The sequence below is a fragment of the Erythrolamprus reginae genome, chromosome 1 (genome assembly GCF_031021105.1).
Source record: "Erythrolamprus reginae isolate rEryReg1 chromosome 1, rEryReg1.hap1, whole genome shotgun sequence".
Lineage (NCBI taxonomy): Eukaryota > Metazoa > Chordata > Lepidosauria > Squamata > Dipsadidae > Erythrolamprus > Erythrolamprus reginae.
In genome coordinates, this window is record NC_091950.1 from 293,513,094 (window position 1) to 293,538,831 (window position 25,738).

Consider the following 25,738-nt stretch of genomic DNA (forward strand, 5'->3'; position numbering starts at 1 on the left):
GAGCAATGGTGCATGTGCCAGGAGAGAGGGCTCTGTGTACTACCTCTGGCACGCATGTCATAGGTTCGTCCTCACGGATTTATGTCATTTACTTCTGGAAAACTTCATACCTGAACTCTGTTTCTGAGTGGTCCAACACATGGCAACACCAAATCTCAACTAGCAAATGCGCTGTCCTACACATTGGGAAAAAGAATCTGAACTCCAAATACGAACTGAATAATCAAATTATCACAGATAATCCCCACTCGGTTAAAGACCTCAGTATACTAACAACAAAAGATCTAAGTGCCAAAGCCCACTGCAACCACATAGCCAAGAAGGCTTCAAGAGTTGTAAACCTAATCCTACGTAGCTTCTGCTCTGGCAATCTCACACTACTTACCAGAGCTTACGAAACTTTTGCCAGACCCATCCTCGAATACAGCTCATCCGTTTGGAACCCATAACGCATCTCAGACATCAACACCCTTGAAAATGTCCAAAGATACTTCACCAGAAGAGCCCTTCACTCCTCCACTCGAAACAGAATACCCTACGAGACTAGACTTTCAATCCTGGGCCTAGAACTAAGACGCCTTAAACATGATCTAAGTATTGCCCACAAGATCATATGATGCAACATCCTGCCTGTCGGCGACTACTTCAGCTTCAACCACAACAACACAAGAGCACAGAACAGATTTAAACTTAATATTAACCGCTCCAAACTTGACTGTAAAAAATATGACTTCAGTAACTGAGTTGTCAAAGCATGGAACTCATTACCGGACTCCATAGTGTCATCCCCAAACCCCCAACACTTTACCCTTAGATTATCTACGGTTGACCTATCCAGATTCCTAAGAGGTCAGTAAGGGGCGAGTACAAGTGCACTAGAGTGCCTTCCGTCCCCTGTCCTATTGCTCTGCTATATCTCCTATACTTTTCTTCTATTCCTATATATCTTCTTCTATTCTTTCATTGATATGTTATATTACTATATCTTCTTTTCTATTCTTTCTTAGATATATTTTACTATGAGTATCTCCTCTATAACCTTCATCATGTATTTTACTATGTGTATATATACCCACTAAAACCCTCATTGTGTGTTGGACTAACTAACTAAATACATACATACATACATACATACATACATACATACATACATACATACATAAATAAATAAATAAATAAATAAATTTCAGAAGATATGAAAAACATTTTGTCCCCATTCTGTAGATTCCAGATTGCCCAAAAAATAAAGTAAGAAATAAAAATGAGGGGAAGGATTGCCTTTTTAAATCATGTGATCTTGAAAAGCAAACTCTTAGAAAGAACACAACGATGAGCCAGGTCTCCAGATATGGTGAATAACATACTCATTTCAGTACTGTTCACAGAATACTACCTGTATTATTTCTTGATTTTAGAAGTATGCATGCTTTTACAGAAACAATATTGAGATATTGTCTCACATCCTTTAAAATACTTCTACCCTTTGAAGCATCATATTTCTTGTTTAATATGTTACCAATCTCATGGCATATCCAAGCAAAACAGGTTACAAAAGAATTACTATTTATAGATCTGAATATAAATAGCATTGTATTTCCCCTCCTTCCTCCATTTTATTTATACTATTCTTTAAAGGCCTGTATATATATTAGGAATGTGGAATTGATTAATAAAACATACCTCTGCATTCAAGTGGTCAGCAAGGCTTTCAAGAAACTGACTTTCAATTGGATTCTGCTGTGTAAGCAGAGTCAGATAATGGCTGAGTTTGTCATGTGTTGTAATAATGACACCTTCTCCAAATTTATCAAACTGGGGCCGTCCAGCTCGGCCAAATATCTGCATGACATCTAAAATCCCAAGGTCAACAAAGGATCCTCTTTTTGCAGCATAGATCTGTGTTCCCTGTTTGACAAAAAGTTAATAAAAATTAACATAAATACACACCATTATACATCAGATGAGCTGGAGACCAAAATTAGGCAAATAAAACAGGCTTTCCAAAGTGTACTTAAGGTGATCCTTTTATAACCGGTAATATATTTAAATCTTTACTATTCAACTTGGTTCCCAGAGGAGAGTGTCAGTTTATCAACCAACCGCTCCAAACACTGCTAGATAATTAGCAGTAGATCTTTCCTCTTCTCGTCTGCAAACAGTGAAAAAAAATCCTGTTCCATGACACTTTATGGATGTCTAATGGCCAAAATATAGACAGAGCATATACTTTTACCTTAATGATGACTGCATGAGCTGGAAGATTGACACCCCAGGCTAATGTAGCTGTACAAACCAAGACTTTTATGTAACCACGAGAAAATAAGTTTTCCACCAAACTTCTGTCTTGCCGGAGCATTCCTGCATGGTGAATGCTGAATCCATCTGGAAACATTTCACGTAATTGCTTGTTTCTGGACTTCTGCACCTTTTCATTGGTAAAGGAAATACATACAAAATTAATGCAGTGTTTACAGAAAAAACATATCAAGTCAAGCATATACAAAACCCACATATTTTCCATGTGTGCATTTATAGGATGTAAATGTAACACACATCTAGTCACATGTTCTGCAGAACGGATAACTCTTAGTATGTGTTGTGGTTAGACATCCACATGCTGCAGGCCTGTTTTGTCCCCCCCAGTGGAATCTGATGATGAAGGCTCCTCTGAGCAAGAAGACATGAGTGACAGGGAGGAGGAGAGTGTGGCAGACAGCTCAGAAGGAGATTAATTATCTAGCTCCTCCTTGGATTCAGAACAAGAGTTAATGATACAGCCACGCATGCGGAGAGCGATGCATAGGCAACAACAACTGAGAGATTATTATCAAAGAAAATGAGGCCACCTGTGGTTTTGTGGGGCTGTGGTAATTAGTGAGGCTGCTATAAATAGCAGCCTGTGGGTTTGGCCATTGTGGAGGATTATCTGATCTTTATGTTTCATGACTGCTTTCCTGACTTTGACTTTTTGTGTGCTGATTTTTCCCTGTTTTGAACCTAAACTACAGCAAAGTGTGTTTTACTTTGTGAAAGAAGGACTTTGAATTACCTCACAGCTGCAAGCTAAGTATCACAGGACTGATAAGGGACTTGTATAAATTACCAGTTTGTTTGGAGATGAGTGCTCTTTGCTATAACAAAAGAGGGCTTAGTTTAAGTGAATTTTCATTACAGTGATCCCCCGGGTATTGCGACCCCGGTCATTGCGAAACGGCTATATGGCGATTTTGCAACCCGGAAGTAAAAGCACCATCTGCGCATGCGCACCCTTTTTTCTATGGGCACGCATGCGTAGATGGCGCCGGGCAGATCAGCTGCTGGGCGGCTTCCCTGGGTCTCCTCTTGCTGAGCCCCCCCCAGCACCCGCTCGCCCGCCGTTCGCCCGGCTCGCCCGCCCTTCGCCCGGCCACCCGCCCTTCGCTCGCCCGCCCTTCGCCCGCCCTTCGCCCAGCCACCCGCCGGCCACCCGCGGAAGTTCGCCTTTGACTTCGGGACTCAGTTTGGAAGCCGCGCGGCTGTTTTAAAACGTCGCCACCGGCATGTCCCGAAGCCAAACGCGGAAGTTCGCCTTTGACTTCGGGACTCAGTTTGGAAGCCGCGCGGCTGTTTTAAAACGTCGCCGCCGGCATGTCCCGAAGCCAAATGAACCCGGGTGGCCGGGCGAGCAGCAAGTGAACGGCGGGTGGCCGGGCGAAGGGCGGGCGCGCGGGCAGGCAGGTGGCGGACAAGCGGCGGGCGCGGCAGCAGCGAGGAGTTTGCGTGGGCGGCGGGAAACCCCAATCTTCGGCTCCTCACTGCTGCGGCGGAAGTAAAAACACCATCTGCGCATGCGCAGATGGTGTTTTTACTTCCGCAGCGCTACTTCGCTAAAACCCGATCATTGCTAGGGGTCCTGGAACAGAACCCTCGCAATGATCGGGGGATCACTGTATAAAGAACATTGTTTTGAATTTTCAAACGTGTGTGTGTCTGAAATTTGTACCTGTGAATTTTTGGGAGGATTCTACCCGAGAGCCCGACAGAACAATATGTAAGACCCCAGGCAATATAGACAATAAAATATTTTTAGATATCATCTATTATTCTAAGAGAGTTGTTAGGTTAAGTTTTGAACTATGCTCATTAAGACAAACATGAGGAAAAAAAATACTCCACTGAATTTGCAAAATCAGAAATTTAATATGCCAAAGATGATGAAAAAGCCACCAAGAAGACCCCTTTTTGTTATGATGTGTTCCATAACCTTGAAATGGGGGTGTGGAAGGGGGGGTACCATCACACTGGGAAAACTTTGCTCTAATAGTGAGGTGCAGGACAGTTAAATAGGAGAAGGGTGATTGAAAGCTGGTAGTATACAAACAATTTCCATCTTCCCTCATAAATCAAACCTAAAACCAACAAACATGTGAAACTCTTCTATTGGGTTTAGTGGAAAAATGGTTCTTGGACAGATGGGCAGGAGAGTGGAAGTAGATGGGGTTCCCCCCTCAGAATCCTCAGACTCCCATGCCTACCCTATCTCTTGGAAAGAAAGGCTTCCCAAATTTGAGCCACTATTTGCTACAAAATATCTTCTCCACCCCCCCTCACCCGCCAAAAAAATATTTTCTGAGATCAACACAAAAAGTAATACTGTATTCCAAAACCGACTTTTTAGGTCAATTCAAAGACACACCTCAGAGCAACCTATACCGAGGAATTTAAAGTATCCAAACTGGATAAGCAGTTTAAACCCTTATCTGTATTTCCTATTTCATTTGTATGGATACCACAGAGATTATTTCAAGGCTATTCATGCACTGAGAAACTGCAATGTCAGTTTCTTAATTTGACACAATTTGTATAGGAACAAAGCAAAACAAATCCTAACATTCAGATATATATTTATCAACATAAAACAGGCATTCCACAAAGAATAGAAGATGGCAGCAGGCTTCAAACCTACTTATTTTGGAAGTATTTTGAAAGAAAATGTGCCTGCAAACATTTGGAGAAAGGCAGTACAGTGTAACGGATAGCTTGCTACTTTGATTTAGTATTGTTCATAATACAATGGATTGTCAATGCTGCTATAATCTTCATACTTCTATCACAGTTATAGATGCTCCTGATTGTATTTGTTCAATGTTCTGTAAACAATGTTATAAATAAATGCCTTAATGAAAACCCAATACAGGCATTGACAGGTTCAATGGTAAAACTTGCCTTATGATGAATATTGTCCAATATGCAATTTGCCAATTGAAGAACCTTCCAATGCAACAGTCATTTGTCCAGGCAAGGGGAAAGGGGAAGGAGCATTATTTGTTTAAACGTATTTATAGATTATCCGAAATGGGTTCATTCTAGCCAGCGGTGTTGCCAGCGTACACCCAGAACTTGTAACATCTGTCCCCCTCAAGAGCCATATTGTAGGTACCTCATATTGCAAGGTACACTTTTTTTCTTTAATTTCTCCTTCCCATCCCCAATAATGAAGTTTGCACCTACCACATGTGCTTTTTTCTCTCCATCAGTTGAGGATGCAATAATGGATGGAAGATCAAAAAAGTAAACTTTTCTGGTTTACAGAGATATTTCCCTTACTTGTTGATAATACTATTGCTTTACAAGTGTACTGGATTGGTATGCAAGAGTGTGTGTGTATGTGTGTGTGTAAAACTACGCAAATAAAGAGGCTCTAGTATTCTGCCCAAGTTTGATGACAAGTAGAATCCTTGGCTTGCAACAGCAACTACAACTGAGATCAAGATTGTCGTTGCTAAGCAAAACACTTGTACACATGTCCCAAAGGTGCTGTTTTTTCAAGAGGCAACTGGACTTTCTGGCTTTTCTTTGAAAACGTTTCACTTTTCATCTAAGAAGCTTCTTCAGCTTTGACTGAATGGTGGGGAATGGAAGGATTTATACTCCTTGCGGACAGATGGACATTTGCATTCTTTTAGCCAGCCATTAACGTCACCTGGAGTCTTATCTATGTCATCAGGGTCACCTGAATGGTGCAAAGCTGATGAAGCTTCTTGGATGAGAAGCGAAATACTTTCAAAGAAAAAGCAGAAAGTTCAGTTGCCTTTTGAAGAAAAGAACCTTTGGGACAACCATGACCTGGATGACTGAGAATCTCCATAGACACTTATACACATGATTGCTTAGATTAGGTATGGAGGAGTTTGGGTTGCCAGGGGTTTCATACTCCATTGTGGGAGTTGTCAGGAGAAAATGCAGGAGGAGAGACTTATGGGAATGACTTGTCATCTTCTGTCGGCCCTACCAGACAACATGACAGGCGGGATAAATTTACTTTATTGTAAGTCTTAACATTTACATAATCTTGCATGTCTGAGAGTACAACCCTCCCTCCAATTGTGACCACTTGCTCCTTTAGGGCAGGTTCTTCCTTAATGTCTTTCTCTGACTGTTAATGATCGTGGATTCCTGCCTCTCTTTTCTGATTGTTTCTTAAGCAGGATCTCATCTCCCCTTTCCCCAAGGTCAGCCATGTGCTCCATTGACTTGGCATGTGGGAAATCTGCAGGGAAGGTTGCAAATGGCAATCAAATAACAATGGCTAGTGACAATGACAATGTTGTGGGGATGCTGTGATCACTGCAACTTTGCAGACTGATTATAAGTCCACCTTATTCAGCACCATCATAATTTTCTCTGGTTGCTCAACAAGTGGTTGTAATATGGGAACTGCTGTGAGAAGTCTAAAAGGCCCTTATGATAAATTGTGGGTAGTCACAATTTTGGGAAAAGACTAATAGACAACTAGAGCACAAGCGATAGAAATACAAGCAAGCACAACTACCCACTAGTCAGCTAGTCTATATTGATGATGATCTTAGCAAAGGTAATTATAGTGATTGCCATCAATGGGCTTAAAAGAAAAATGAGCCTGCAAAGTTTCACTACACAAGAGCTTTATTCCAAATAATAAAGACTCAATATTTTAATGCCTTAAAATCAGTCTTGAGCTTTGGTGACTACATGGATAAATCTATGCAATTTGATGGGCAGCATTTTCTAGAAGTAGTTTGCTTTCTTCCTATAGATGAGAAAGAGTAAGTAATTCAACATCGCCCAACTCATGTTGGCTAGAAATTTCTCAGTTTCTAGCCCAGTGCCTTTAATCACTACACTAAACTGCTCTTTATGGTAGTAAATAAATATTTGAAATATTTTTATTAAAATAAATATCTGTTAGGTTAAACATAGAGTAGATACTACACAAAAATACATTAGTTTACAAGCTGCAATCAACATTAATCACCGGATATACTTAATTATCTGGGTATTAAAAAGGACAAAACATTACTAGGTTACCCACAGAAGACACAGTGCCTCTATAGCAGGGGTTTCCAACCTTGGCAACTTTAAGATTTATGGACGTCAACTCCTTGAATTCCTCAGCCAGCTGGGAGTTGAAATCCACAAGTCTTAAAGTTGTCAAGGTTGAAAACCTCTGCTCTATAACACTGGCTCTCACTTAGAAATCTCTGAATTTTAGAATTTAGTAATCCAGTTTTGGCAAATATAATATGCCTTATTCAGTTATATGCACAACTACTATGCAAGCAGATATATTTCTATATTTTTAGAGAAACAATAAGAAATTATGACACACAGATACCCTAAATCAAGGCATGTCAAAACACAGAAAATTCACTTATACAGAAAAATACAATCGAGAAAATATGTAATAACAAGAAAGCCACCAGATGGCTCTCAATGCGTATCTCTCCCACTCTCCCTCTCTCAAACACACAAATGAGGCTATCTTATATATAGATTATATGAAGCTATCTTTAATTATATTCTGAAGCTACCTTATAGAGAATTGACTTACAGATGAGTTAAAATAATGTTGCTTTGAATTTAGTCACAAGTTTTCCATGCAAGTTTTTGATAATCTCAAATCTTATATAATTATTTCTAAATATAATGATGGAGCATATGTAGTTTCTTTTAATTTTAATGAAAAGAATTATTTTGGATTCCAAAAATCTTAGGACACATCTGATTATGAACATTATTTATGTACTTTTCTAATTTTTAAGGTAGTTACTAGTTTTCTTTTTGGAATTAGCCAACTAATAAAATGTCTAACAACACTTCAGACATTTTTTTAAGTTCAGGTATGGAGAGTTTTATTAGCTAAATATACTAAAACCAGTTGTCTAAGATTGGTACTACCAGCATTACATTTCCAATACAATTCCAACAGAATAAGAAGAGAAATGTCAAAAAGCCCTCTTCATTTTACTACTGTATAAGGTTCATTTCAAGTCCATGAACAGTACTTATGAATTATCATAGTACTAAATCCTAGCCTGAAACCCAAATGAAACAGGTTGAAACTGATTGGTAGTTGTAGAAATGTACCGCAATATATATGGGATAAGAACAACTAGTTAGTTGACAGTATGTCATCTTAGTATACTACATACATTAAACCTTTCTTTTCATACATTCATTATACTGTTTTGTAAAAAGCAAAATTTAGTTGCTGTGAACATTTATAGCAAAACTATACAAAGGTGACTAACAGGAGCAAGCTATTGAATGATTTAAAAAGGTTACATCTGAATCAAATCTTTGATGTAGATTTTGTTATGATCTTTTACATAAGTGAGACAAATCTTGATAGGAGTTATAAATTATGCTTTTCTAAAAACTTCAGGGATGAAAACATCTCTTTTGTTCACATGTCTCACTGGCCAGTGAAATATCTCCATTAATACAATTGAGAAATTAACACAATTCAGAATGTCTAGAGATATTTCAAGAGAAGAGTACTACATTCCTATGTTCACAACAGAATACCTTATGCCACCAGACCTGAAATTTTGGGGCTAGAAAATTTAGAACTAAGCCACCTTCAATCTGACCGAAGTGTAGCACACAAAATTAACAGCTATAATGTCCTTACCTGTCATTTATTTCAACCTCAACCACAACAATACATGAACTCATAATAGATACAACTATAATGTAAATTGCTGCAAACCTGATTGCAAAAAAAATCGACTTCAGCAAGAGTGGTAAATGCCTGGAATACATTACCTGACTCTGTAGTTTCTTCCCCAACCCCCATATCTTAAGACTGTCTACCACTGACATCATCCCATTCCTAAGAGGTCTATAAGGGGCATGTATAAGTGCACCATTGTGCCTAACATCCCTGTCCGAATGTACCCATGTATTCGTAAAATTTCTTATATTCATAATCATGCTTGTACTTCTTATATTTTCATAATCATGTTTATACTTTGTAATCATATACACGCTTGACATAAATAAATAAATAAAAATAAAATAAAAAATAAACATTATCTCTAATGAGAAAGCAATTAACTTGGGGAGCAAGCCATCATTTACAAGAACTATTAATCTTTTAGTAAGTTGCAGACGTTACTGAACAAATTGCACCATTTTACTTAGAAAAGCATGTCATGAAGTACCAATAAAAAAAAATCTGAATATACTCAAATTTCTTGTGAAATTTTATCAATCAACATAAATTCTTCTAATGTAAGTTAGCTATAGAGTGACCTTTGGTTTGTACTGTAGGTGGAAAGAAGTAAGAAAGTAAAGAATATGGATTGGGTAATTGAATAAGGCAGAAACTTTATTAGCCTTGTTTTATTTAGTTGATTTAGGCATTGGTAACAGGGACTTAAGCCTTAGTTTGGGTATCTTAAAATAATTACAAAATATTAAATCCAATTCAATTCTATATGTACAATCCATGAAGGCAAATACACATATCCCAGGATAATGTTGCAGGATCCAATCCAATTCAATACAATACAACAGGAACCATATAAATACCACACATAGAGCAGCACACATTTTGCTAGAGAGAAGTTCTCTGAAGATTCTGAATTTCTGAGTCTGAAAGCTGGAAAGACAAAATCTCTGGTCCTAGGGACCAACCCAGATTGTGCCCTAGAATATAATCCCTATAGTATTTGGTCCTGAGTTATAATCCAAACTGTCTGTAGCCACCAGGGTCAAAGAGAAACACTATGCTACAATAGGCGTCTTCTCGAGCCAGTTTTATTCTTATGACAACACTATAAAAAGTGGCATGGGAATGTAACAGATTGGTGACATTTTCTACACAGCTGACATCTTTTAGGGTTGAGATAAAGGGCACATCCCAAAAGGTAACAGCAATGGCTTTAAGCAATTCTCCCAATACCTTTTATACTTAGCAGCAGGTATACTTCTTAAACTATATGCTCCCTCATTTTATTCTAGGTAGGAATTCTTTAGATATGCAGGTGAAAATGCATTTTCTGAGTGATAGTTGTTAAGTCACTCTGCTTCTTGAAAAAAAACTTGAAGAAAAAATTAAGAAAAGCAGCGAAAACAATTTTCTTATTAGATTTCTCTTCTCCTGCTGCTGTTCTTATCCACTTCCAGATGAAAGTCTCTTCATTGATAGTTATGAGTCATAATCTGCCACACTGGTAGAGTGTGGGTTTGTAGACAGGTATTTTATGTCTCACCATCTAGGAGATAGTATCACCCAGGCAGCTTCCACGTCTAAGGGAGACTACAACAGGGGTTGCTAACTCCTATTCCAGCATCTTCAATTACTATATCACATTGATTCTTAAAAATTCTTACTATATCTGATGGGAATTTGTACATAAATGGATCTTGTTTTAATAAAGCAAAACTGTCACTTACTTGCTTTTCTGATTGTCCATAATCAGGACCTTGAGTTGGTAAAAAGTAGCAAATATGACCATTGTTTTTAGCTTTTTCGCGAAGACCCATTGCGGTTCGGACTGTAGCATTTCGAGCATGAACAAATACCATCACCTTGGCACAAAAATAGATACAATATTTGTTAGTTTTAAATTTATTTTTCTATAACAGAAGATTTGTACGCATACTTAAGCTAATTCTTCAAATCCAAAGGAAGATAACAATTATGTTTCTGGTACATACTGACATGAATATGAATAAATAGCAACATAAATATGTTTATACAAGCATTTAGAAATTATAATATACAATTAGCTTTTAGAGAGGAAAAGTTATGTATCATATGAATGAACTGTGTGTAGACTAGAATACTTTTAATAATTTATATAATGGAGTGTTAAAATAAAATTATCTCTGACACTCCTAAAATCTAAAGCACAATCATGTGCACATAAATTGAGAAGAAATCTCAAGTAAAAATAGGTAACAAAGTATTTGAGCTGAACACTGGTATGCACACTGAAATGGGTTTTTCTGTAATATATAAAATACTAAAATAATAAAAATGCCCCATGCTAATACTTTTGGGGCTGGGGTTGACCTCCATGATCTGGTGAAACGTCACCTTTGATCGTCGACATTTCCATGTACAGAGTTGGAATGCAATTTATAGGTGGAAGCTATGCCTATTAGACTTTTACACAGATTCATTATCCATGTCCACATTCCTGGACAAGGAGGCCTTGCTAATTTTACTCATGCCGTAGTCACTTTTTGGTTGGACTACTGCATTGTGCTTTACATTGGACAACCCTTGAAGGCCACCCGTAAGTTATAAGAGATGATGTGCAACAGTATTGGGTACTTCTCAATCTGCCCATGTCACATCACTGTTGTGCAAGCTGAACTATCTCCCGATTTTCTTTTGAGTGCAAGTTAAGATACTAATTATCCCATTGAAAGCCTTTTGTAGCATGGGGATTAGTTGGCCTTTTCTTGAATTATTTATTTATTTATTAGATTTGTATGCCGCCCCTCTCCATTGACTCGGGGCAGCTAACAACAATAACGAAACAACATATAACAAATCTAATATTTTAAATAATTTAAAAAACCCTTATTTAAAAAACCAAACATACACACAAGCATCCTATGCATAAATTGTATAGGCCTAGGGGGAAGGGAATATCTCAGTTCCCCCATGCCTGATGACAAAGGTGGGTTTTAAGGAGCTTACAAAAGGCAAGGAGGGTGGGGGCAATTCTGATCTCTGGGGGGAGTTGGTTCCAGAAGGTCGGGGCCGCCACAGAGAAGGCTCTTCCCCTGGGTCCCACCAAACAACATTGTTTAGTCGATGGGACACAGAGAAGGCCAACTCTGTGGGACCTAACTGATCGCTGGGATTCGTGTGGCAGAAGGGGGTCCCAGAGATATTCTGGTCCGATGCCATGAAGGGCTTTATAGGTCATAACCAACACTTTGAATTGTGACCGGAAACAGATCGGCAACCAGTGCAGACTGCAGAGTGTTGGTGTAACATGGGCATATTTAGGGAAGCCCATGATTGGTACTTGCTTGCCTACAAAGTTACCCGAATGGGCATGTTCCATTCCGTAAAATATTGAAAGACTATCTTTTCTATGGTTGCCCCTAACCTGTGGAATACCTTCCTACTAGCAATCTAGTAGAATCCGATCCTTTTAGCTTTCCAGAAAGCCTCCCAGGTGCTAAGGTAGAGTGATGAGAGCATGGGGCATCCTAGGAGGACTACTGAAGCACTATGTTTTAGTCTTTGTTTTTATGGTTTTATTGATTTGCAGTTTTAATTTTGTTATGAACCCAAAGTTGTACTCTAAGATGGGTGGCCATACAAATCTTTTAAATAAAAAAAGTAATTAATTCTCATCAAAAGGAAGACTTAGAAGTGTTAGGGTCGGTTCAACAGAATAAAAACATCCACTTTTCAGTCACAAATTCTTCTTTTAAAGCAAGCCTGAGAGACAGTAGTTGGTATTGTACTGTATTGTATTTATTAGATTTGTATGCCGCCTCTCTCCGCAGACTCGGGGCGGCTCACAACAGTGACAAAAACAATATATATTGACAAATCTAATAATTAAAATCTAAGATAACAATTACACATTTAAAAAATCTAAAAGCAAGGAACCCCAATATAAAAAACATACATACAGTCATATCATGTACTAGAACTACATAGGCAGGAGGAGATGTCTCAGTTCCCCCATGCTTGACGACAGAGGTGGGTTTTAAGGAGTTTACGAAAGGCAAGGTACCATATCTTGTAGCAATGGATTCTTAAATTAATAAGCAATGCACAAAAAACAACTTTTGTCTGACTTCAACCTGCTACCAACAAATTTCAATGAATCACCCAGTATTCTAACAATTGAAGAAAAGGAGTATGTATATCTATCCAGTTTCTTTACAGTTGATATATTTTTACAAGCCTGTAAAATGAGAAGAAATTTTGAAAACTAAAGCTGTATGTAGTGAGTGTTAAAATTTGGGAATTCCATTGTCTCATACACAGATGTGAATATGTGAATAGCATCAGTTCCTGCATCAGCAAGGAATTAATCATGTAGAATACAAGCCTCATTTATCATTACTTCCAAAATACACTATAAGGAAGGAAAAAATAGAGCAGCATTGGTCCAAGACCAACATTTTTTTTTTTAAAAAGGCATCCCTTTTATTCAGCCTATAAGATGAGCTCAAAAAACAAAACATCACAGGCAGAAGAGGGTTAACACAGCCTGTCCTAACTATGTCAAGAGAATTTTTTTATTTCTGTGGCTAACCTCTATGCATTACATTATGCAAATAAGTTGGAAAAAGTAATTTGGAATAGAGAAAAGTGGTTCCACAGCTACAAGCTGTGTAATTAGATCTGTACTCTGAAGTTCAAAGCTAGCTCCGGTGTCTCAAGAGCTGAGAGCTTGTATAGCTTTTTTTCAGGAAAACTAAACTTTTAAATGACAAAATATGCAAGCAAAGCACAAAGGAAATGTCTCCAGGTTAGCACTACAGAATATTGGGTGGGTGAGTGGGTGGGTGAAGGAATTTTTGTTTTTTTTAAACTAGTCATTGGTGTAAAGAGATAATACCATAATGATACTTTTTATAAGAAAAGGCCATTTTAATCTTAAACATTTCAAAAATCTCTTTTCAAATATATGACAGAAATTCAATTTTGATTGCTATGGTGTACAACCTATCTCTAAATTATTTTACATTGCACAAGAACAAAGATTCCTACTACTTAAAACGTCAATCACATAACTTCTACTAACATTCTCTTTTGAATGCGATCTTTTTGATTGATAGGAGGTAGAAGTGTGCAAAACATTTCAAATTCAAAAGATTTTATTTTGAATTTGAAACATTCCACACCCAGTTAAAAACGTGCATCTTAAAAATGAAACAGAAATGTTCCACGTTTGAAATACTTCTAGGATGATGAATATAAATAAATGTTAACTTTGGGCATTTTAATTTTTTTAGGAATAAGCTGCCCTGTTTTCCCCAAAATAAGACATCCCCTGATAATAAGATCAATTGGGCTTTTAGTGCATGGCAATAAGGCCAAGTGCTTATTTCAGGGTTCAAAAAATATAAGACAGGGTCTTATTTTCAGGGAAACATGGTATTTTCATAGGTACCCCAGTAGGTTTGAAAATTCAGTCAAAATCATTGTAAATGCAAACACAGAACATTTCTGTTGTGTCATTATAGTTATGTTATAGTTATAGTTATGTTATTATAAACTTCCCTGAGTCCTTCGAGATTGGGCGGCATAGAAGCCAAATTAAACAAACAAACAAACAAACAAAGAAACGCTCCAATTTCATATTAACAATATAGCTTGTCATCATCCCACTCAATTTTTCTCTTATCTTATCCTTCTGCTTTATCTTATCTATTAGTAATAGATAAGATCATGAATCTTTGACATATCAGTATTTTAAACATACAGGTATCCTGCAACATTGTTGATACAGAAGTTAAAAAGCCTTGGGGTAGAATGCAACCCTGTATTAACACCTGTATGGACAATGAGTTAGAGAATCATTTACACCTCTACATGTTTTAATGTCGGTTTCTGAGTAGAGAGCATGGAAGTAAAATTGTGAATGGCCTGTTTACAGTGATCAATTTTTTCCATAAAAGTTTCTCTTTATGGAGTCAAAACTTGCACAGAGATCTATGAAAATGGTAAACAGCTAATTAATTACCTTTAACCACTTATAGTTAACCACTAGTGTTAACTTATATGTGGAAACAAAAAAGTATCAAAGAAATATTTACACTGCAATATACTTGATCTTTTATTTAATTGACTTATAACTAAGGATTGTTTTTGCAAACGTGCATAGAGAGTTTAGGTTATATATGACTTCTGTGGCATTTCCCTGAAAATCTCATTTCAGAGTTGAAGGTGGTGCTATGGAGTTCCCATTAATGGTTAATGCTTTTATTCAAATTTTGTAAATCCTCTTCCCACATCTCACTTTTTCTACTTAGTAGGCGCCCATATATAAGGATAATTATTTTTGAGGACCGGCATAGCAGAAGTATAAAAAAACCATTCTCCTCCAATTCCTTTCCACGTCTGTTTTCCTGATTGTAACCTTATGCCAGACACTTGAGACGCTGATGGCTTAGTGCTTCTAATATAAATGAACATATATTTTACTTTGGTGATAGAATCTAAAAAGCAGAGAGAATTAAGCTTGTGTGCAGACATACTCCACACTTACATGAATATAGATGAGAAAATACTATTGAAAAATATGAAATTGATCTCCTAGGTCATATTTTAATAAGTAATCAGAATTAAAAAGGATTAATATTTATATTTTTTTGACCCATATATGCTTGTTGTTAGTGGAATAATAACCTAAGAACATTTATTTCAAAACTTTAAATCAGCTTTGAACCCTTTTCCATTACAACATTATTCATATTCATTGCAAATGATGAAAATCTTTTAACTAGGAACTTTTTTCAATTTCTCTGAATTCCAAAATCTTCCCTTAATATCTTGGTCCCTAGCCACCCAAATGTACACTATTTACAAGTTAGTTAGTTGATAAGCAAAGATTCTGTATTCTTTGTGCTGTGTAAATTCTTGCTGTTTGGATTTATAGAGCTACTCTTCAACATTTGCTAAGGCATATAAATTGCAGCAAACCCTATATCAGCTGATTTATCCAGGTGTCTTTTATCTGGCTGATCCACCTGCCAACTTAGGAGAGCAGTATACAAATGCCTACTGATTTGGACACTTACCTACTACAGAGCTTCATTATAATTTTCTACACAAAATATAGGGTAGTTAGAAAAATCTACGGGCACAGCATTGCTAGCTCAAATTGTCAGGGGTGATTTAGAGAAAACATCTGCTGGGAAATCATCTTTAATTTGACTATTATTCAGAAATTACTTGAGGATGAATAACATGTTAAAAATGTAACAAAAATGCCACAATCTCCTGCTTTTAATTTGACAGGAGTTACAAATTTGAATTTTAGCATACCTAACAAAATTATAAAATTGACTTAAAAATATTTCAACTTAGTTTCCAATAAAGGTTATTTCACATGCATTACAAAAATAAATATTAACATATAATAAATGCATTAAATAGAAACATTTATTAGAACAAAAGTTAAATCAAGATGCAAAAGAAAATCTCAATATTCCATTGCTATGATTTACAACAATAAAACACGGGTTTAAGAAAATATATTACATCTTACAACTTATATTACATCTATAAAAACAACTGCAGTATATCCCATCACTAATAATACTTATGTTTAACCTGAATATTTTCAAGCATAGTCCAAAAGCAAGGCACCCTGTTGATTATTGCATCAATACTTTCTTTTGGGTAGGGAAAACCTGGAAGCTTTCAGATTCAGGTTTTCCCAGATATGCCAATATGGCATCATTAATAAAATAGAACTTTGAGAAATGCCTAGCCTCAGAGTCATATTTCATTGGGGGTGTTACTTGGAACCCTGACATACTGCTAAAGAAGTCAAAATCTCTCCTTCCAATTTAGTCTACCTAAATGGTATTTTCTGTTTTCTCAGTCAGCAAGATATATCTTTCTCTTATGAAGTACAGTATTCTAATGATATTTCTTTCAGCAGGATTACATCTGAAATACTTAACTTTAACTTTGAATTAAAGAGTTGTATAATCTGGTTTCTTGTCTTCTACAAAACCCCCCCTATGTTCTGTCTGATAATATGTCTGATCACATACTTTGAGAGTTACTGATATGCACCCAGACTATAGCTACTAATTAGTAATGAAATGACTTCATTAGTCTAAGAGAAAACATAATAAAAGAAAGCCAACATATGGCATATAAACATTATATCTACAATTTTTTAAAATTTATTTCAGAACTGAATCAAGTATAACACTATAATAAATCATGAAAGCTGATTAAAACTGCAATATGTGTCAAAGGGTCAAAAACAAAATTTCTTATGCCATCCGTTATTTATGTTTATAACTTTTTAATTTAATTTTCATTATTCACTTCCTACACAATTGAGAGGCTAGATTAGATGGAAGGCCATTGAATAGAATCAATTGCCTCCCAAAAAGTAAAATTAAATCTAGACTTGTAGAATTATAAAACACTAGATATAATTCCTTACCATCAGCACAAGTATATCGTATATAAATATACAGTATCTAATAGTATATTTATTGTACTTTCAGAGCATTGATTAATCCCACTGAAATCTTAGCAAACTCAATATTGTTTAAGAATCAGTTCTAAAACAAATGCTTAATAGTCTCAGATAATTGCAGAGACTATTACAGTTTAGATACAATTTTAAGTTTTCTGCCCATGAAAAACTGACATGAAGAGTCATTTTTTTTGTAAACTGACCTGGCTTTGCTGGCAGGCCTGGGGGGGGGGGGGATATGAATTAACAACTATCATGGCCAAATTGTATGAATGCTACATATGTATGTTGATTATTTCGTTTATTATGGGTTTTAATCTGGGCTTTATTGTTAGATTGCATATTTGACTTATTTTAAATTGTTTTTAATATGTTATATTATTGTAAGCCACCCTAGTGGCATAGAAGTCAAAATAAACAAATAAACAAACAAATAAATAAACAAACAAACAAACAATGCAATTTCAACATTTCAATTAAAAGAGATCCTGTAAATATTTGAATGAACACAAGAAAAGAATCTATTCTAGAAATTCACATGGTAAAAGCAAACTAACTCTGTATAAAATAAAAATATTATCCTTAACAGCAATTAAGTCGGTAAAGCAAGAATGCTGTTGGTATATATACATTGACTAATTCAAAGAGAAACCTACACATAAAATATCAAGTTTCATTTGAGCACTTGCATAAAAACGAATGGCTGAATTCCCAACTTTTAATTTCCCAGTAGCAAAGAAGAACTCAAAGCCAAGACACCTGGAGTAGGACAGCTAAACAATTTTCTCCATCTGCTGTAACGTATGCTTTCATAGAATAACACTACCTTCCTATTTTATTTATTCTGTAATATCAGTAATGCATGGAACTTCATTCCATTTATTTTTTAAAGAGCTAGTAATAATGGGTAAAAGATAACCAATATATTTTTGAAATGGGGTTTTATTGTTGTATGTGTTTTTATAGTGTACGCCGCCCACAGTCCGTCAGGAGTTGGGCGGCCTATAAATTCAATAAAACAAAATAAAATAAAATACAATATAGAAATAATGTTTTAAGGTGCAAAGAACTCATAATAAATCCTGAAAGGGAAACAAAAACTACTGAGATTTGAGCATGATAAGAAATGCAGGGCTACTATTTTCACATACATTTGCATTTGTTACCTATGATACATACTGTTCAAAAAATAAAGGGAACACTCAAATAACACATCCTATAATCCAAATGAATGAAATATTCACATTGAATACTTTGTTCTGTACAATGTTGAATGCGCACAACAGCATGTGAAATTGATTGTCAGTCAGTGTTGCTTCCTAAGTTGACAGTTTGATTTCACAGAAGTTTGATTTACTTGGATTTATTTTGTGTTGTTTAAGTGCCCCTTTATTTTTTTGAGCAGTGTATAACAAAATGCTATCACTAATAACAACAAATTATTGATAATTATTACTCTTTTTACAATGCAAATAATTGCTGTAAACATGGTGTCTGTGTGTGTGTGTGCGAGAGAGAGAGAGAGAGAGAGAGAGAGAGAATTAATTAGTTACCACAAATTTCGTAGCATAAGACGCACCTTTCCTCCCCCTAAAAGAGGCTGAAAATTTGGGTGTGTCTTATAATCCGAATGTAGCTTTTTTGAAGCTTTTTTTCCAGTCCTAATGAGGTGCTAATGATCTTCTCAGCTTGCAGGCTTGTTTTTCTTGCTACTCTGAAGTTTTCTTCCAATCCATTGTAGGCTTGTTTTCATTGCTATTCTCTCCGAAAATTGTTTTTTTCCTCAGGCCTAACCAGGGAATAAAATGATGTGCTGAAGCTGACCAGACTAAGGATGCTAGCCAGATAAATACCTGGTAGGTAGATCCCCCCCTCTTTTCCTCCCCCCAAAATAAGGTACGCCTTATATTCCAGTGCATCTTATACTCCGAAAAATATGGTAAATAAATTTAAAGACATTTCTTCTCTACTACTTCTACTTATTTTTTTTTAACAAAAGGCATGTTTAACTGAATGAATAAGCAATGTTCTGATATTTTAAGTTTAAGGGAAAACATTTAATCTCTTGGAGTAATTTATTGCTGTGATATGATTTATCTTGGGATAAACATATTACAAACAGCTTTTCTCATGACAATATAGTTATTATTACTGGGTTGCCAGTTACAATGTGTTGTGGTTGGCTGTGGCCCAGCTCCTGCCCCAGGGAATGTGGAGGTGGATGCAGGGGAAACTTCAACATATCATAGGCCTGTTTTATTGCCGACAGAGTCAGGTAGTTCAGTTTCCTCGGACGAAGAAGGTGGGAGACTTGGAAGAGGGGGCCTTGGCACACAGCCCAGGAAGTCAATCTCCCATTATCTTCGGTTGATTTGGATGCGGAAGTTTTGAACCCACGCAGGCGCAAAGTTATGCGTAGAAGAGACCAATTGAGGACATATTACAGGAGATAAGAGAGGCCACTTGTGTTTGGGTGGGGCTCCAGTAATTTGTGCTGCTGGTATAAATAGCAGCGCGTGGGTTTGGCCATTGTGGAAGATTATCTGATCGTTGTTCTTCAGGACTGCCTTGCTGTTTACGGACTTTATTTGTTGATTTTTCACGACTTTGAAACCAAAGCAGAGCAAAGTGTGTGTGTGTTTCACTTCGTGGAAGAAAAAGGGCTGTGACGTTTCTTCACAGCTGCAAGCTAAGTACTTAAGGACTGATTAAGGGAATCGTACAGACTACCAGGTTGTTTTGGGATGAGTGCTCTTTGCAATACAAAAGGAGTGCTTAGTTTATTTTGAATTTTGTGATAAAGAACATTGTTTTGAATTTTCAAACGTGTGTGTGTCTGAAATTTGTACCCTTGAATTTTCTTGAGGCTCATACCAGAGAGCCTGGCAGATTCAACATTAAATAGCATGGAGTTGAGGCGTTATGTGCTCTTTGTCAACCTTTGGAAAAGGTATAGGTTAGTCCTTGACTTACAATCACAATTGAGCCCAAAATTTCTAAGACATTTGCTAAGTTAATTATTTCTGCTTACCCCATGGACTTCATTTGTCAGAAGGTCACAAAAGGTAATCGCATGACCCTAGGACACTGCAACCATAATAAATGTGTGCTAGTTACCAAGTGTCCGAATTTTGATCACATGGCCATAAAAAATTGTAATGGCGGTAAGTATAAAAAACTGTTACAAGTCCTTTTTTCAGTGCCATTCTAACTTCAAAGAGTCAGAATAACAGAGTTGGATGGGATCTTGGAGGTCTTCTAGTCTAATCCCCTGCTCAGGCAGAAAACCTATGATGGCATGATGGCGAATCTATGATGGTGTGATGTCGAACCTATGGTACATGTGCTAGAGGTGGCATGCAGCGCCCTTTCTGCTGGCATATGCGCCATTACCCCAGATCTGATCTCAGTGACGTTTCTTTCATCAGCTTCTGTTTCCCTGCAAATACCAAGACAGAAAGCTTGCACACACAAAAAGATCCTACCTCTTGCCACATTGCCAGTGTTGGGATGCCCCACCTCCCTCCGGCCAGCTGACCTTTGCGTCTCTGTTGCGCATGTGCGTATGTCCATGCATGTGTGTGCATCCATGTGGTCACACATGCACATTCATGCATATTTGCATGCATGTCTGTGCATGCACACATTCATTTGTACATGTGCACACATGCTCCTTTCAGTTTTGGCATGCACAGGGACACAGTTTTGGGCACTCAGTGTCTAAATGGTTCCCCATCACTGTCCTTTCAGACAAATGGTTGCTCAATCTCTTCTTAAAAGCTCACAGTGTTGGAGTATTCACAACATCTGGAGGCTAGTTGTTCCACTGATTAATTGTTCTTTCAGGAAATGTCTCTTTAGTTATAGATTGAATCCTTCCTTAAAGTCACTGAATGAATGGTTGTAAGTCAATGACTACCTTTAGGTCAAATGGATTGAAACATATTTCCCTAGTGTTCTTTGACCTACATCTACCATTAAGTCTTTCAATTTTATGAACCTATTTCATGTTGGTCTAATATTTTATAGTCTGGTGCATCAGATCATCCTGTTCTAATGTGTGAAGGTTCCATCACCATAATTCTCAGTCAGTTTAATCTTAGTAGTGTTGAGCTTATAAATATTGTTTAAAATATTATAACTAAAGCAGCTTCTAGGAAAAAATAGTGTTCATTCTGGTTCGGGTTACGGTTGGAGTAGCAGGAGGAAGCTTGGAGACGATGCTCCAACGGGCTACGGCAGAAACATCTTAAAAATAGGGGACTTGCAGTTAAGATTAGCAGCTTCTTTTTACAGCCCCAGGGAGAGAAGAAGTCACTGCATTTAATGATCCTGTCAATCTGCCTTTCTGGTAACCCTCTGTGGCTCTGTGAGAACTGAGAGCCGACCAACTGATCAGCTAGGCTCGGGAAATGGCGACTGCTAGCATTCCTTGAATGCCAAAGCCGAGGGAACTGCCAGAGTTGCTTGCCGCTTGCCACTTGTTATTTAACCATCTGTGTGCCTGCCTGTTCCAGAGTGGTGAGAAGTCCTGTTCTTTGGAGACCCTGAAATAGCATCTCTCCATAGTGGTTTAGATCTGCTGTGGCCACAGACACATCGGGAGTCAGTCAGCTGGGGAGCGGAGGATGGCGGCTGCCTTTGAAGCTGACGCCGAGGACCTGATTAAGACCTAAGCTGCATTGCCGAAAGACCAAACAGAGCTGAAACTTGGAATTCCAGGAGTCGGCTTGTCCCAGCCCAGGAGGTTTTTGCTGCCCCCCCTCTTCGCCAATTAGACCAAAACCACCTGCTGCCCTTTTCTCTTCTTTTCTTTTGCTGAGCTATGACTTTCAGAGGCTGAGAGGCTGAGCTGAACTATCAAGCCAGCCAAATTGAAACAGCCAGACCCACCAGACATACTAACTGTCCTGAGACGCGGGATCACCGAATGGTGGAGGTGTTCGGCGTCAGAAGACCAGGCAGGTGGGGAGCTGCAGGAGGAGGAGAGAGAGGAGACAGAGGATTATGGGAAAACAAAGAGGCCAAGGAGGAGAATACTATTATGACCATCAAAGGAACATACTGTGGCTGCATGGAGGCTCTGAATGCCTGGAGGTCTGGAGGTACTGTAAGAGTGGATGGGACAAGAGAGAAGGAAGATCTGGAAACATCGACATCGAAGAGTTTGAGAGACAGGGAAATTAATTTAACAACCCGCATACTTGGGATAAGGACACTCTACCCCCCCTTCTTTGAGGAGGGAGGTAGATATAGAATGACTCTTGACTCTGAACAATCTTTGACTTTACCACCTGAGACATTGGCTCTTTTGTCATTTGCTGCTGACTGGATCTTTTTTAACCAACTGAATTGCTGCATTATTACTTATATTTTATATATTCTATTTTTTCTATTTGTATCTATTATTTTTTTATTAGTATTTTAATCTTAGTATTTTTAATTATAAATTGATTCATATTTTAACTAAATTATTGGGGGGGGTGTTTTAGTGATGGATAATTGGGGTGGGTGTAGTGTGTATGGAGCGAATGATTGGTATGGATGGGATGGGTGGGATGGGTGGGGTCACAGTATGGGTGAGATGAATGGGAAGGATGTAAATAATATATCTGGCCTACCTGACGCTCGGGAGACAGGAGAGGAAGGGGCACCGATCTCTGGGGTGGCAGAGGGTCGGAATATTCCAGTGTTGCTGGGGAGAGGCAGATATGGCGGGGGCCACAGAGTTAGCCGTTCCAGGGGAACGAGGGATCGTTGCTTAATAACGGTCCCTTGTTCTGGCTCTGTGAGCCCAATCTTGGGTACTGGTGATGAGTGTAACTCTGGCCCTGGGCTCAGGTTGCTGCTGCTTAATGCCAGGTCGGTGGTAAATAAAGCTCTCCTCATCCAGGATTTGATCCTGGATGAGGAGGCCAACCTGGCATGTATTACTGAAACCTGGCTGGGCCCAGAGGGAGGTGTTCCTCTCTCTGAAATTTGCCCAGCCGGGTTTCAGATATGGCATCAACCTCGACCCCAGGGAAGGGGGGGAGGAGTGGCTATTATAGCCAGGGAGAGCCTTTGCCTACGTAGACTCATTGCTCTGGAAATTGCGGGTTGCGAGTCTCTCTTGATGAAGTTGGACTTAGGGGTTCAGGTGGGCTTATTTCTCACGTACCTGCCTCCCAGCTGCATGTCAAAAGCCCTGCCTGTGCTACTCGAGGAGGTAGCCGGGTTGGCGGTGGAGTTCCCCGGACTCATTGTCCTGGGGGACTTCAATCTGCCGTCGCTCGGTGAAACCTCTGGGTTGGCACAGGAGTTCATGGCCACCATGACAGCCATGGACCTGACTCAAGTAGTTCAGGGTCCGACTCACAAGGGAGGGCACGCACCTGACATGGTATTTCTTCCCGAGCAATTGAGTAATGGTCTGAGACTAAGGGGCTTAGAAGCATTGCCTTTGTCATGGTCAGACCATTTTCTACTACGGCTTGACTTCCTGGCTCCAATCCTTCCCCGCAGGGAGGCGGAACCAATTAAGATGTTCCGCCCCAGACACCTGATGGACCCAGAGGGCTTTCAGACGGCGCTTGGGGTTATTCCAGAGGCACTCGTCCACAGTTCGGCGGAGTCTCTTGCGGAGGCCTGGAACAGGGCTGCGGCGGAGGCTCTTGACCGGATTGCGCCTTTGCGACCTCTCCGTGGCGCTAGACCCCGTAGAGCCCCATGGTTCAACGAGGAGCTCCGGGAGTTGAAACGCCATAAGAGACGTCTAGAGAAGCGATGGAGGAAGAGTAGGTCTGAATCTGATCGAACACTTGTAAGAGCTTTTATTAAGACTTACAAAGTGGCGCTCAAGGCGGCAAGATGCGCGTACCATGCCGCCTTGATTGCATCAGCGGAATCCCGCCCGGCCGCTCTGTTTAGGGTGACCCTCTCCCTTCTTAACCAGGGGGGAGTTGGGGAGCCCTTGCAGAGCAGTGCCGAGGATTTTAACACGTTTTTCACTGATAAAGTCGCTCAGATCCGGGCTGATCTCGACTCCAATTGGAAAACAGAGTCGACTGACAACAAGTCAGTCAAGGTGACTGGGGCACGTACTTGTCCACCTGTCTGGGAAGAGTTTGATCTGGTGACACCTGATGAAGTGGACAAGGCCATTGGAGCTGTGAGTTCCGCCACCTGTTTACTGGATCCGTGTCCCTCCTGGTTGGTCTTGGCCAGCAGGGAGGTGACACGGAGCTGGGTCCAGGAGATTACCAATGCTTCCTTGGGGAGGGGAGTTTTTCCAACACTCTATAAAGAAGCGCTCGTGCGCCCCCTCCTCAAGAAGCCTTCCCTGGACCCAGCCGTACTTAATAACTATCGTCCAGTCTCCAACCTTCCCTTTATGGGGAAGGTTGTTGAGAAGGTGGTGGCACTCCAGCTCCAACGGTCCTTGGAAGAAGCCGATTATCTAGGTCCCCAGCAGTCGGGTTTCAGGCCCGGTTACAGCACGGAAAGTGCTTTGGTCGCGTTGATGGATGATCTCTGGCGGGCCCGGGACAGGGGTTTATCCTCTGTCCTGGTGCTCCTTGACCTCTCAGCGGCTTTCGATACCATCGACCATGGTATCCTTCTGCACCGGCTGGAGGGGGTGGGGGTGGGAGGCACTGTTCTCCAGTGGTTCTCCTCCTACCTCTCTGGCCGGTCGCAGTCGGTGTTAGTGGGGGGTCAGAGGTCGGCTCCGAGGTCTCTCCCTTGTGGGGTGCCCTCAGGGGTCGGCTCCCCCCCCCCCTCCCCCCCCCCCCCCCCCCCCCCCCCCCCCCCCCCCCCCCCCTATTTAATATCTACATGAAACCGCTGGGTGAGATCATCCAAGGACATGGGGTGAGGTATCATCAATACGCTGATGATACCCAGCTTTACATCTCCACCCCATGTCCAGTCAACGAAGCAGTGGAAGTGATGTGCCGGTGCCTGGAGGCTGTTGGGGCCTGGATGGGTGTCAACAGACTCAAACTGAACCCGGATAAGACGGAGTGGCTGTGGGTTTTGCCTCCCAAGGACAATTCCATCTATCCGTCCATTACCCTGGGGGGGGAATTATTGACCCCCTCAGAGAGAGTCCGCAACTTGGGCATCCTCCTCGATCCACAGCTCACATTAGAGAACCATCTTTCAGCTGTGGCGAGGGGGGCGTTTGCCCAGGTTCGCCTGGTGCACCAGTTGCGGCCCTATCTGGACCGGGACTCATTGCTCACAGTCACTCATGCCCTCATCACCTCGAGGTTCGACTACTGTAATGCTCTCTACAA

At 39.4% G+C, this 25,738-nt stretch overlaps 1 protein-coding gene across 1 annotated transcript in view; it reads right to left on the minus strand.

The window, feature by feature from the left end:
• The window catches only part of ASCC3 (activating signal cointegrator 1 complex subunit 3), a 285,972-nt gene that overhangs the window by 145,696 nt on the left and 114,538 nt on the right, over positions 1 to 25,738 (minus strand). Inside the window, exons 14-16 of the mRNA XM_070733271.1 lie at positions 10,702 to 10,836; positions 2,234 to 2,425; positions 1,681 to 1,905 (exon numbers count right to left, since the gene is read on the minus strand). Of these exons, the coding sequence (XP_070589372.1) occupies positions 1,681 to 1,905; positions 2,234 to 2,425; positions 10,702 to 10,836 (552 nt within the window). The remainder of the gene's footprint in view (positions 1 to 1,680; positions 1,906 to 2,233; positions 2,426 to 10,701; positions 10,837 to 25,738) is intronic.